This window comes from Oncorhynchus kisutch, linkage group LG25 (assembly GCF_002021735.2).
Source record: "Oncorhynchus kisutch isolate 150728-3 linkage group LG25, Okis_V2, whole genome shotgun sequence".
Classification (NCBI taxonomy): domain Eukaryota; kingdom Metazoa; phylum Chordata; class Actinopteri; order Salmoniformes; family Salmonidae; genus Oncorhynchus; species Oncorhynchus kisutch.
The window spans coordinates 21,440,363-21,454,912 of NC_034198.2; the positions used below are offsets into that span (position 1 = coordinate 21,440,363).

A 14,550-nucleotide genomic window follows, 5' to 3' on the forward strand; every position below is an offset into this window, starting at 1 on the left:
TCGTGTCCTTTAGTCGTGATTTCTTCGCAGCAATTCGACCACGAAGGCCTGATTCACGCAGTCTCCTCTGAACAGTTGATGTTGAGATGTGTCTGTTACTTGAACTCTGTGAAGCATTTATTTGGCCTGCAATTTCTGAGGCTGGTAACTCTAATGAACTTTCTTTCCTGTGACGGTCCTCATGAAAGCCAGTTCATCATAGTGCTTGATAGTTTTTGCGACTGCACTTGAAGCAACTTTTAAAATTCTTGACATTTTCCGCATTGACTGAACTTCATGTCATAAAGTCATTATGGACTGTCATTTTTCATTTGCTTATTTGAGTTATTCTTGCCATAATATGGACTTGGTCTGTCTTCTGTATACCAGCCCTACCTTGTCACAACACAACGTTTGGCTCAAACACATTACGAAGGAAATAAATTCCACAAATGAACTATTAACAAGGCACACCTGTTAATTGAAATGCATTCCAGGTGACTACCCCATGAAGCTGGTTGAGAGAATGCCAAGCGTGTGCAAAGCTGTCATCAAGGCAAAGGGTGGCTTCTTACAAAATATATTTTGATTTGTTTAACACTTTGTTTGGTTACTACATGATTCCATGTGTGTTATTTCATAGTTTTGATGTCTTCAATATTATTCTACAATGTAGAAAATAGTAAAACAATAAAGAAAAGGTGTGTCCAAACTTTTGACTGGTACTGTATGTCATTGAATAACAGTTTGATATTTCAACTCAACTGACTGTTTTAATAGGTATGGGTAAATGTTACTGTATAATTCTGTAGGCATGTTCAATGCCTTCATGATCACAATTCTAGTGAGGTTGTGAGGTCAGTGCAAATTATTGCAGTACTGTATTGTATCACGGGAGCAAGATTACTTTCGTAAACTAGCCCAAATGACACAGTCTGCACATTTAGCAGTGCTGGGGATGGTGTTAGACGGATGGATGCTTTTGCTACGTATACTTCCTGCCACCCATTCAACGCCCTCAGCTTGTGCTGGCAAAGAGGGGAGAGGTGTGCTGCAAGCTGGTTGGGAAAAGCGGTCGACGTTGAGTAGCCAGCCAGATATTCAGCAATGTAAAGGCTGCAACCAGTCAATGGAACTCTGGATAGCTTTTTGATCATATACATAGCTTTAACCATGTCGTCAGCTTGCGAGGGAATAGCTTTTTTCTGAAACAACTACTTGAAGGCTAGACTAAACTAGCTAAAAAGTGACTAGCCACAGTAAGTTAGCTATTTTAATTGGTTCATAGCTGAGCTAGCTGCAAGCTAATCTTCGACAAAAAGCTAGCTGGCTATTGTGAACTTCATGACCAACCTCGTCTGATGAAGCACATCGCAGGAGTTACTTTTCCAGCTCTAAAACGTCGCAAGACTCCACTGGAGAAGGACGCAAAATGAAGAAACAGTTTAATCGGATGAAACAACTCGCCAACCAAACAGTTGGCAGGCAAGTAATGTTGGCTGTTGTTAAATTTAGCTAGCTAACGTTAGCTAGTTTTGTCTTTATTGCGGCGTTGGGGGTAGGGATGTTGCCCTGATTTTCTATGGCGTTCGTATGCCGTATTTTCAGTTCAGTTGGCTAGAAAATAAATTTTTCTATCAATAACTGGTCATGTCAAGGCTAGAGCTAACGTGAATGTTGTCCCATTTAATTTGGAGCTTTGTTCATCGAGGAAAAAGTGGTGAGGTTTCCTAAACAGTTCACATCTGTTGCTTGCTATGAACGCTTTGTGCCATGGCTGGAAGTCTAAACATGTGATGCTAAATTCACCATGAAACATCTCTTCGCCAGCATGCATATCGCACATTTACATCGGTAACGGCCAGATTTGCACATCGTCTACTGCTGAGCTTAAAGACATTTGACAGCTGTTATCCAAAGACTGTGACGACTGTTATCCAAAGACTGTGACGACGACCTACTTCACGTGGCCGAGCCACAAATGGCTTACGCTGGAAATGGTACAAAAAGTGCATGCCCTGCAACAGTTTTTGTCCCCAATTTAACTGACATTAACCTGGCTGGTTATTCATCCAACAATTTCATGCGAATACATTAACGTGACCTGACGCATGAAAACAATCACGTCCGGGCTGATGGAAAGGTGAAATGCCGGAACAATTGTATTAATGCAATTTGTTCATTCGACATGGTGGGATATTTTTGTCGGTAAAATGTATCATGCGAGAAATGGCAGTGGAAACGCCTTCATGCCAAATATTGATATAATAACCATCATATCGAAGTAGACTTGGGAGTCACGCTATGATATGTTGTGTGGTCCTCCCACTATGACTCGGGAAAGCATGCAGGTTATTAGGCTACAGCTGAAGTAAAGGGTGAACTTCACAGGGTGGTGAATGTGCAAGGTGATGAGCTTGATGCTCCTTTCCAATAAATATCGAGGGTCTTATTCTGGTGACATGATGATCAATGCTTGGCCTCCGTTTGGTAAATACAAGTAATATCGCTGTTATCCATAATAATCTCATACTGTAGGTTGGTAGTCTACCCGCACTGTATCTGCTAGCTGTTGCCTAGAGCTCATGTTCCAAGACTAGAGTGGGCACATTTGCTACTGGATATAACGCAAGTTTTTGTGTCAAACGTCAGCAGAGTTGAAAATGCGATGGAAACCAATTTAACGCACAGGCGTTTATCCACAAAAATGTAGGTCGATGGAAACATCTCTGGTGGGAAAATGCTCATTGTTTTATGAAGATTTTAGAATATTCACATGAAAATCTGTCTGAAATTGGATGGATTCCTACCTAGTGAAGATATTCAAGCAATGTTTTGGGATGCCAGTCCATCAGTGAGTCACCAGTCCTCCAGCTCTGTTGGCTGGCCATGTCACTTCAATGCCATGTCATCCTAATCTGCTGAGGTAGCCAGGATGAGTGATCAAGTTCATATTAACTGATGCTAACCAAGAGATAACATCCTTGTTTACCCTTGTGTTGCTCAAAAGAGCACAGGTGTGCTTGCGGTAGAAGGCCCCCGAAACAGTTTCACCTCTAGTACTTATGGGGAGGGGGGTGGACACTAAACGATCAAATAATGGAGCCACGCCATGCTCTTCCATTCCACTTTCACTCAGACTAAAACTGAAGCTGCCGATTCAAACAGTCGAGTTGCATTTGGCATGCAAAACTACACACAGTCAGCAAGATTTAATGCATTAAACAAGCTAGTGTCTAATGCCTGAGATAAGTATGGCACGATAGTGCCTCAGTCTCTTCTCACTCTCAACCATAGTCTAGGGCCCCTGGCCTAATCACCAGTAATGGATCTACCCTTGAGAGAGCAGCCCTTTTGAATAAGTGTAATCTTTGGGAATATCTTGGCAAAGGATCACTAATTCTGTAGGCTTTTATCCATGGAGAGAGATATAGAACCTCCCTGTAACAGTATCCTTGAAAAGGAGGACTGCCCTGCCTTGCAGACAGTAGCTAGTAGAATACACAGCCAGTGTTGTTGTCTGGCCAGGTCCAGGTTTACCAAAATAATCTTGAGGCTAAGTTCATCGTTAGAACCTTCGTAGGAGCATCGTTTAATATCTGAGTGGTTTCCCAAAACCATCGTTATTAATGTTGAACTTGAAAACACTCGTAATCTAACGCCTGCCTCAGACCACTTGTAGAACAGCAAAGTGTAACGTAAGATGCTTTTTTTTGCTCTCCCGCATCACTTTATACACAAGATCTCCGCTAAACGTAGAATCACATGAGTTATTTGTCTCTCTCTGACCGCTGATAACTTCAGAACAAAGTTGACCACAAATACAATGTTGCCAATGTCTTTGCAATGGTATAAACAAGCATTGTTTAAAAAATATGCATGACATTAAAACAGTAGGCTATAGGCCTATATTAATCATATTGAAATACATTTTAATGTTCAATTGCGTTTTATTTAGCTACTTGTAGACCGCTATCTAATTTGTCTCGGTATTTCATGTGTAGCTTTTCATGTGCACAATGATGTGCCAAATCTGTGATTCTGTGAATTTTTATTGGAATAAGCCGCCTCAATATTTGCAGGTATAGGTGTTAATATAATTCTAATGTTAAGTAAAGATTTGAATCGCGAAAGCTGATCCGAGAGCAGCACTCGCTTTCTTTCGATCCTATCAGTACCGACATATTCTCTAACGACGCACTTAGCTACCTTTCTCTCTGCATGGTGTTTTGGGAAACGCATGTTACATCTTCGGACGTTGTAGGAAAGATGCATCCTTAAAACACCTAAATTCCATCTCTATTGGGAAACCGGGCCCTGGCCTGTTATCATTACGTGGGGCTGAAGTGTGAGGGGTACTGCGTGGGAGTATGAATATAATTTTTAGCTATGGGCTAGGGGAGAGCCCAGCACAGGATGGTACGGAAGGTCTCCTTGGCTTCTCTGAGTGAACACATGACCAGAGATGATACACATTGCACAACGCGCAACGGTTGTGGCTCTAATAGTTTTAACTAGCTTCATGTTCCCACTGCCATGATCTCTGATCTGGCAGAACATAATGATAGGTGAAAGAACACGTTGGAAACCTATCCAGTCCTTTCAGTGCTGATGGAGAAAAGGTGACTTGGAAAGGAAGCAATTGCAGAGTTTTGAGACACAGCCAAGATAACATCTCAGACTGGGGAATCTTGCTCTGCTCTGGTCTAAGGATCAAAAGTCACCTAGAATGCCACATGTGGATTGTGGAATGGAACATAGCGTTGACTTGGAATGTCCATCCGTTCTACAAACTCTAATTCTATGGGGAGAAACTATGTTCAGGGCCTAGCTCTAATTCTAGAAAAGATCTGCAAGGCTAAGCTACTCTGTACATATTTCCAATTGGCATCTTTTGAATGACAGTGTAGTTAGCATAGAGAGACATCCAAGTTGCCATACCCAGATAATCCTGGCGTGTTTGAGTGTAACCGTATCCTGCGTGCTCAGAGTATCCCCTTAATGTACCTTCAGCGCTGTGCCACTGGCTCAGGGTGAACAGACAGGACTGCTGGAATACTAATCATTTCCTCACTGTATTTAACCAACATTAAATCAGGAGTGTGTGTGATCCGGAAAGCAGACCTGTGGGAGTGTGTGAGTGCAAGTATACATGTGAGCGCGTGTGCGAGCTACAAGCGTGCATGTGAGCATGAATGTGTGTGTGCTTGTTGTGTGTGATAGAGAAGGGCCTTTAGCCTGTCCCTGGGTTCCTGTGATTGTGCCGGAGCAGAACACTGCGTTCAGCAGTCAGCCACTCAGAGGAAATCTCTCCTTATTATTCTCCAAACAGGAAATGGCCTGCCAGAGAAGTGCTGTTTCTAAGAAGAGAAAATGGGTGAAAAACACTGGTGTGACGAACGCTACAGAAGTACCTGTGTAGAAGAGGATGTGAATCCTTGCCTACTCTTGTTTCTTGATTTTAACTCTCAAGTTCTGATGGACCTCAGACAGAACCTGGTGAGGTAACTCTGCTGAATCTAGTGTGATTAGATCTGGTGATAAGACCGAGCCTGTTCCAGCAGAGTGGTAGAAGGATTAAGGAAAGAATCTAGCCACAGTTTGTCACAGGCAGACAGGTTGCACATCTCAGCACAGTAAAGTTGTTTAAAACCACAAGACATTCTTCAGTTCCCTAGTTCTCAAAGGGTTGGGTGTCTAGGTGGTAGGTCCATGCAACACTGAAATTGACTGGTCAGAAGTGTGCTCAGTGGCACAACATCTCCTTGTAAAACTGGACACAGTAAGGGTGCTGAAGATACTGCAGCACCCCCTGCAAAATCAGAATAATACAAATAAATAATAAAACCTTTACAAATAAAGTCTTCACAAGAGTAGTGCTCTGGGCCTGTTCTAGTCCTGTATTAGTGGACCCCCCGGTGCCGGAAAAAAATCACACCACCCCACACTTTCCCGTGGCTATGAAACCAGACAGCAACAGTATGCTATTTCACACCTGTAAGTATTTAGTTGTGCACAAGTCCTATCACTTCATCTGTCCAATATCCATTATGTTGTGAGCCCTGAGCTGCCAACTGTTGCTAATATGACACACTCAACCTCCTCTCCAAACTGATTGTGGTGAAAAGGCCAGCAACAACCCCTCTATTGTAGAAACCGGATAGAGTATTCATTTACCATCTCCAGCACGTTGCCATGGGGATAATTCTTAGGCTGGTGGCGGGGTGCAGCCTAACTGTTATGTTGTTCAGTGATCCAAGTGACTGTTGTTGCTATAGCTAGCTAGGTCACAAAGATACCTCGTGGTGAGCGTAACAGTTCTACAGAGCCTGGTGTAGTCACTCAGCTCCATTCACTTTGATAGCCCAGGTCAGCTGAGAGATGCTAAACAATTGTTTTGTTGCTCCTGGGCTGGGACATTATACTAGGTCTATTTTTGTTTTTAGTGACGCAGTTTAGTTTGTCTGGATGAGCGAGTGTGGCTTTTATGTTGTTAGATATAGGCTACTGCTACTCATATTTGTTTATACACCAAATAACCATGCAAATATAATTGATTGGTGCTCCGAGTCAATAATTCCATGCAGACTCATTCCATGTACTCTGAACTGTTATATAACACAGAGGCAATAAATGGGAGACAGCTAGAGGGATTCTGACCTGTGGTTTAGTAATATGTTTTAAAGTGTGTTTCTCTCTGGAGTGCTGTAGATGTGGTGAATGATGTGAGTCTCATATGTCCCCTCTGGCCCTGGCTGCCTGCTGCTGCTCGAACCATGTTTGTCCCAAATGGCCCCCTATTAGTGCACTACTTTTGCCATTTGGAACGCAGCCCCCATGTCTTCTGGTTTCTGAGGTTGAATGTCCACACACCATGTGACCCCCACCAAGCTGCTTGGCTTCAGGCACTTCTCCAGAAAACTTTGACTTGAATCCTCGCTGGATTTGGTTTTGGGGCTTGGCTCGCAGCCCCTTTCTCTCGTTCTCCTTCCCTTTCTGCCTCCATCTTTCTCTCTTAGCCTCCATCTCTTTCTCCTCTTTTTTTTCTCTCTCTCTCGCTCACTTACCATGCCTCTCTCTGGGTTGTAATTGGAAGCAGCTGTCCACCACTGTCACAAGGTTACTATAGTGCACAGAGCACAGTTTTGGGAGGAGAGGAGGGACTCCGCTGAGTTTAGGGCTCCAGTTACTGACTGTCTGCTGTTTAACATCTGACCTGAGAACTTTTCGCTGTACATCAGGCAGTGGGACCTTAACAGTGAAACTATACTAGGACCAGTTGGCAAGGGGAAACGTTACAAGCTACAAAACGGGTTACTTGACTTGTAGGAGGAATAGAAAGGCATGGGGGAGGGGGAGAGAGGGAATGGACTATGGAGTCTTGTGTGAAAGCACCATTTTCAACATGTTGGTCACATGCAATATTACACCGTCTCTTTGCTGAGGTATGAAATGACAGAATCCTACTCATTATTCCACGTGCTTAATCTAGCTAGGTTATGTCAATTTTGTTTTGAGACAATTTCACTTCACCATTGGCTTTGAACGGGGCACCTGGCTCACGCCCGGGAAGCAGTCCGGTTCCTAAATTAATGCAGCCTGGAATCGAACCAAGGTCTGTAGTAGAGGTCGAACGATTAATCGCCATGGCTGAATTAATAAAGGCCGATTTTAAAATTTTCACAATGGGTAATCAGCATTTCTGGATGCCGATTACATTGCACTTCACGAGGAACTGCGTGGCAGGCTGACCACCTGTTACGGGAGTACAGAAAGGAGCCATGATAAGTTGCTAGCTAGCATTAAACTTATCTTAGAAAAAACTATCAATCTTAACAATCACTAGTTAACTACACATGGTTGATATTACTAGGTTAACTAGCTTGTCCTGCGTTGCATATAATCAATGCGGTGCCTGTTAATTTATCATCGAATCACAGCCTACTTCGCCAAACTGGTGATGATTTAACAAAAGCACAATCGTTGCACGGATGTACCTAACCATAAACATGAATGCATTTCTTAAAATTAACACACAGAAGTAGATTTTTTAAAACCTGCCTATTTAGTTTAAATAAATGAATGGTAGCAGGCAATATTAACTAGGGAAATTGTGTCACTTCTCTTGCGTTTATTGCACGCAGTCGGGGTATATGCAGTTTGGGCCGCCTGGCTTGCTGCGAACTAATTTGCCAGAATCGTACATAATTATGACATAACATTGAAGGTTGTGCAATGTAACAGCAATATTTAGACTTAGGGTTGACACCCGTTAGATAAAATAGGGAACGGTTCTGTATTTCACTGAAAGAATAAACGTTCTTTTTTCGAAAAGATCGTTTCCGGATTTGACCATATTAATGACCAAAGGCTCATTTTCTGTGTGTTATTATAGTACAATTAAGTCTATTTGATAGAGCAGTCTGACTGAGCGGTGGTAGGCAGCAGCAGGCTCGTAAGAATTCATTCAAACTTTACTGTGTTTGCCAGCAGCTCTTCGCAATGCTTGAGGCACAGCGCTGTTTATGACTTCAAGCCTATCAACTCCTGAGATTAGGCCTGCAATACTGAAGTGCCTATTAGAACATCCAATAGTCAAAGGTATATGAAATACAAATGGTATGGAGTAGAGGTCGACTGATAATGATTTTTCAACGCCGATACCAATTATTGGAGGACCAAAAAAGCCGATACCGATTTAATCGGCTGATTTAAAAAAAAATATATATATTTATTTATTTATTTGTAATAATGACAATTACAACAATACTGAATGAACACTTATTTTAACTTGATATAATACATAAATAAAATCAATTTAGCCTCAAGTAAATAATGAAACATGTTACATTTTGTTCTATTTAGTTTAAATAATGCAAAAACAAAGTGTTGGAGAAGAAAGAAAAAGTGCAATATGTGCTATGTAAGAAAGCTAACGTTTAAGTTCCTTGTTCAGAACATGAGAACATATGAAAGCTGGTGGTTCCTTTTAACATGAGTCTTCAATATTCCCAGGTAAGTTTTAAGTTGTAGTTTATTATAGGACTATTTCCATCTATACCATTTGTATTTCATTAACCTTTGACTATTGGATGTTCTTATAGCCACTTTAGTATTGCCAGTGTAACAGTATAGCTTCCGTCCCTCCTAGTTAGCGCGCGCTAACTTGCTAGCCATTTCACTTCGGTTACACCAGCCTCATCTCGGGAGTTGATAGGCTTGTAGTCATAAACAGTGCAATGCTTGACGCACAACGAAGAGCTGCTGGCAAAATGCACAAAAGGGCTGTTTGAATGAATGTTTACGCGTGCTTCTGCCTACCACCACTCAATCAGATACTTAGATGCTTGTATGCTCAGTCAGATTATATGTAACGCAGGACACGCTAGATAATATCTAGTAATATCAACTATGTGTAGTTAACTAGGGATTATGATTGATTGTTTTTTATAAGGTACGTTTAATGCTAGCTAGCAATTTACCTTGGCTTACTGCATCCGCGTAACAAGCAGTGCAACGAGAGACAGGCAGGTCGTTATTGCGTTGGACTAGTTAACTGTAAGGTTGCAAGATTGGATCCCCCGAGCTGACAAGATGAAAATCTGTCGTTCTGCCCCTGAACAAGGCAGTTAACCCACCGTTCCTAGGCCGTCATTGAAAATAAGAATGTGTTCTTAACTGACTTGCCTAGTTAAATAAAGGTATTTTTTTTAAATCTGTAAATCGGCGCCCAAAAATACCGATTTCCGATGATTATGAAAACTTGAAATCGGCCCTAATTAATCGGCCATTCAGATTAATCGGTCGACCTCTATAGAGCGAAATAGTCCTATATTAACTACAACCTAAAACTTCTTACCTGGGAATATTGAAGACTCGTGTTGAAAGGAACCACCAGCTTTCATATGTTCTCGTATTCTGAGCAAGGAACTTAAACGTTAGCCTTTTTACATGGCACATAATTCACTATTACGTTCTTCTCCAACACTTTGTTTTTGCTGTATTTAAACCAAATTGAACATGTTTCATTATTTATTTGAGACTAAATAGATTTTATTGATGTGTTATATTAAGTAAAAAAAGTGTTAATTATTTATTCAGTATTGTTGTAATTGTCGTTATTACAAACGAATATATATAAAAATCGTTTGATGACCTCTAATTTTGATTTAACACTTTTTGGGTTACAACATGATTCCATCTGTTATTTCATAGTTTTGATGTCTTCACTATTATTCTACAATGTAGAAAATAGTAAGAAAGTAAGAAAAACCCTTGAATGAGTGGATGTGTTCAAACTTTTGACTGGTGCTGTATATAATATCTGTTCTTTATATGTGAAATAAAGACCGATACAAATATTTCTGTGAAAGGCTAATATCGGTCAACCTGTTTATCGGTCGGGCTCTAAACCCCACCATGTAAACCGATAGTGCTCAGGCTTTCATGTGGTTTTCTATACTGGGCGCCAGTCTGCTTCTGTCTCACCGAGGCAACAATGTACCATAGTTGTGTTGTATAATACATTTCAAACAGTGTGGTTGGTACCCAGGCTAGTGCAGTGGTTCACATGATCACTGCCCTTAATACCTGACCCTGTTCTTCTGCACTGTGTGGAATCTAGTCTGTCTGGAAAGGCCTCATTGTATTGACAGTGTTTGCATATACAAAGTGTCTCTAATCAGTAGCTGTCAAACCTAATCTATCTCCTGTTGTGTTTTCTCATCCACAGAGCAGAGAAAACAGAAGTCCTCAGCGATGACCTTCTACAGGTAAATAAATCATTACCTAGGCTACATTTTTGCATTTACTCTACCAACTCTCCCATTACGTGCTGTACAGTAAGTCAATGGCACTGCGGACTCAGCATATGTGAATACGAGAGGCTCTTAGCTGAGTTACAGATGTCATTCTTCCTCATGTTGGTGACAAAATGTAACACTCTGCCAGGAAATTTGACAATCTTTGGTACTAGTAGTGCAAAGTAAAGACAATGTGTGTGTATATTCTATTAATTTAATTTCAGTTCAATTTAGTTTGATGCTCTGGGTCTCCTCCGGTGCTGTGTGTAGTCTGGTTCCCATGGAACTTCCCATTGAGTCTAGAGACAGCAGGTGGAGTCGCTCAGAATTCCTGTTGCTCAGTGAAGACATTCCATACACTCAACACTTTATTTCTGTCATTCTGGAATGTTATTGTTCTTTTGGTTTTCTCCACCCCATTTAAAGTCAGAGAGGGCGTGTACAGAAACAACGCTGTTGAAAAGACAGGCTCCTGCTGTTGCTTCAAGCCATGTTCTCTTTCAGTCACGTTAGATAAATAGCATGCGTTTGACTGGAGAGAAGTATACTGGAATGAAAACGTCATGGGACCCAAACACACAGCATTTGAGTGACAACTAGCATGACCGTGTCCTATTTAGAAGCAGTATGAGGCGTTGTCATGGAAGGAGTAAGTGTCTGTCCAACAGCAGTTATGAATAGCTGCTACTGAGGTGGGGACACTTTATCGTATCTGACAGTTGACTCCGTTTTCCCTCCAAGGCGTTTTGTGTGTGACCTTCCTCTTAACAACCTTCCATGGCCCACTGTGACTCAGACTCCTCTGTATTCCACATGTCGCGTCTCTCACGCTACCATGTTAGTCTGAGAACACACGGTTGGACCTTTCTCGTGTCCCTAGAAGCACTGGAGTGTCTGGTGCTTGATCACCACTGATCGGTTTTCTGCTTCAGCCAACTCCTCTCTGCGGTGTTTGTCATTGCATACGTGCATGCTCTGGGTTAGTGGGTTTGGCATCCATGCTGGCTCTGGTTTTGCCTGCTGTAAATGTATGGCATGCATGAGATGACATGAGTAGGCTAAAGAGTGGTCAACAGTACAAACAGATGAGACATCTAGTAGAGCTGGATGTGTAGAATTGCAGGATATGCACTTTAACTGTAAACTTTGCTCTGCATCCCATGACAAAATGTATAATGTATAGAACTGCAGGACAAAGCTTTAAACCTTCAAAATGTTCTCTCCACAAATGAGGGGTGTGAACAGTTGGTCATGAACTGTGCTTGTGCCCATAGAAATAGACTGGGGGGAGGGGTGTTCCCCAATGCCAGGAGTGGAGCAGACTTGATAAAGTTTGGGAACCCCTGGTTTAGGCTACTGCTGTTTTTGTTTGGACACAGACAAGCTCTCACACCCTTCTTTGGCTAAGTGTGTTGTGCGCTGTGTGCTTGTCTGGACATGTTCTCATCAGTCCTGGCACACACACTCCTCAGTCACATTACAGTGGCGATTCCCAGCTCAGTGGATGCGTCATAGACCTAACTAGGCTCTGAGCTGATCACAGTTAGTACAACAACTTCTGTCTGGCTCTTTCACATCCTTCTGGTTTGTTTGTTTGTTTGTTTAGTCAGTGTTTCCGCTGCAGTCATTTAGCTGTGGCGCTACGCCACGGCATAAAAATATGGAACATGTAAAAATAGGTGCACTTTAATGATGCTTGGACAGTCCACATTTACTTTTCCTCTGCAAACTGAGTAATGAATATAAAAGTCAGACAACCCATAGTAGAAAAGTTTATCTATTTACCTAGTCTGCTTGTTGTTGTGCTTTCAGAAGGTATTCATACCCCTTGACTTATTACACATTTTGTTACAGCCTGAATTCAAAATGGATTCAATAGATGTTTATTTTGTCACCCATTTACACACAGTAATGACAGTGAAAACATATATATTTTTGCAAATGTATTGAAAATGACATGCAGAAATCTAATTTACAGAAGTATTCACACCTCTTTGCTATGACACTCCAAATTGAGCTCAGGTGCATCCAATTTCCTTTAATCATCCTTGAGACGGCAGTACAACTTGATAGGAGTCCACTTGTGGCCAATTCAATTGTTTGGACATGATTTAGAAGGAAGCACACCTGTCTATATAAGGTCCCACAGTTGACAGTGCATGTCAGAGCAGAAACTATAGCATGAAGTCCAAGGAACTGTCTGTAGATCTCAGAGATGGAATGTTTAGAAGGCATACAACGGCTGTGCAGGTGCCTTTTGCGCAGAGGGAGGGAGCTCCAGTCTCATTTTGTTCATGGTGCCATCCAGACTTGTTTTCTTTGCAAGAAACTTGTTTGCCGATGACAGTGAAGTGAAGAAATGTATCCCCTTGCCAACACAAGGTTCTACAAGCCGCATCACCACATTGTCCGACACTAGCTCACCTGCTGCCCGATGTGGACTTTTTTCCCAGATATTGAAAGCCTTTCAGCATGTATAATTACGCACGCTCTCACTTGTTGTTGGGGCAGTAACCGAAAGATTGCTGGATCGAATCCTGAGCTGACAAGGTAAAAATCTGTCGTTCTGCCCCTGAGCAAGACAGTTAACCCACTGTTCTCCATGCGCCGAAGATGTGGATGTCAATTATGACAGCCCCCCACACCTCTCTGATTCCGAGGGGTTGGGTTAAATGCAGAAGACACATTTCAGTTGAATCCATTCAGTTGTACAACTGACTAGGTATCCCCCTTTCCCCTAGCCTACTCCAAGTAGGCCAGAGTAGACTGATAATTGGACTGAAATAAGGTACATACTAGAGGTCGACCGATTATGATTTTTCAATGCCGATACCTATTATTGGATGTCCCCCAAAAAAAGCCGGTACCGATTAATCGGCCGGGTTTTTATTTATTTTAAAAGAAATATATTTTTTTATATATTAGTTCGTAATAATGACAATTACAACAATACAGAATGAACAATGAACACTTATTTTAACATAATATAATACATAAATAAAATCAGTTTAGTCTCAAATAAATAATGAAACATGTTCAATTTGGTTTTAATAATGCAAAAACGGTGTTGGAGAAGAAAGTAAAAGTGCAATATGTGCCATGTAAAAAAAGCTGATGTTTAAGTTCCTTGCTCACATATGAAAGCTGGTGGTTCAATATTCCCAGTTCTTCAATATTCCAAGTTAAGAAGTTTTAGGTTGTAGTTATAATAGGAATTATGACGCGGTGACTATTTCTCTCTATACCACTTGTATTTTATATACCTTTGACAATTGGATGTTCTTATAGACACTATAGTATTGGCAGCCTAATATCGGGAGTTGAGAGGCTTGAAGTCATAAACAGCGCTGTGCCTCAAGCATAGCTAAGAGCTGCTGGCAAATCCAGTAAAGTTTGAATGAATGCTTACGAGCCTGCTGCTGCCTACCACCGCTCAGACAGACTGCTCTATCAAATATCTAATCATAGACTTAATTATATAATAAACACACATACAAGCCTTTGGCCATTAATATGGTCAAATCCGGAACTATCATTTTGAAAACAAAACGTTTATTCTTTCAGTGAAATACGGAACCATTCTGCATTTTATCGAACGGGTGGCAACTCTAATTCTAAATATTGCTGTTACATTGCAAAACCTTCAATGTTATGTCATAATTATGTACAATTCTGGCAAATTAGTTGACAGTTTGCAACGAGCCAGGCGGCCCAAACTGTTACATATATACCCTGACTCTGCTTGCACTGAACGCAAGAGAAGTGACAC

The 14,550-nt window shown here is 41.5% G+C and overlaps 1 protein-coding gene across 11 annotated transcripts in view; it reads left to right on the forward strand.

Moving 5' to 3' along the window:
• The first annotated feature begins 852 nt into the window (after nt 1-852).
• The window catches only part of arhgap17a (Rho GTPase activating protein 17a), a 46,117-nt gene continuing 32,419 nt past the window's right edge, over nt 853-14,550 (forward strand). For 8 of the 11 annotated variants that reach the window (XM_031804736.1, XM_031804731.1, XM_031804732.1 and 5 more), the window contains exons 1-2: nt 853-1,464; nt 10,712-10,751. In XM_031804736.1, the coding sequence (XP_031660596.1) occupies nt 1,412-1,464; nt 10,712-10,751 (93 nt within the window). In that variant the 5' untranslated portion in view covers nt 853-1,411. The remainder of the gene's footprint in view (nt 1,465-10,711; nt 10,752-14,550) is intronic. The other 3 variants (XM_031804734.1, XM_031804735.1, XM_031804741.1) reach the window with 3 other exon arrangements.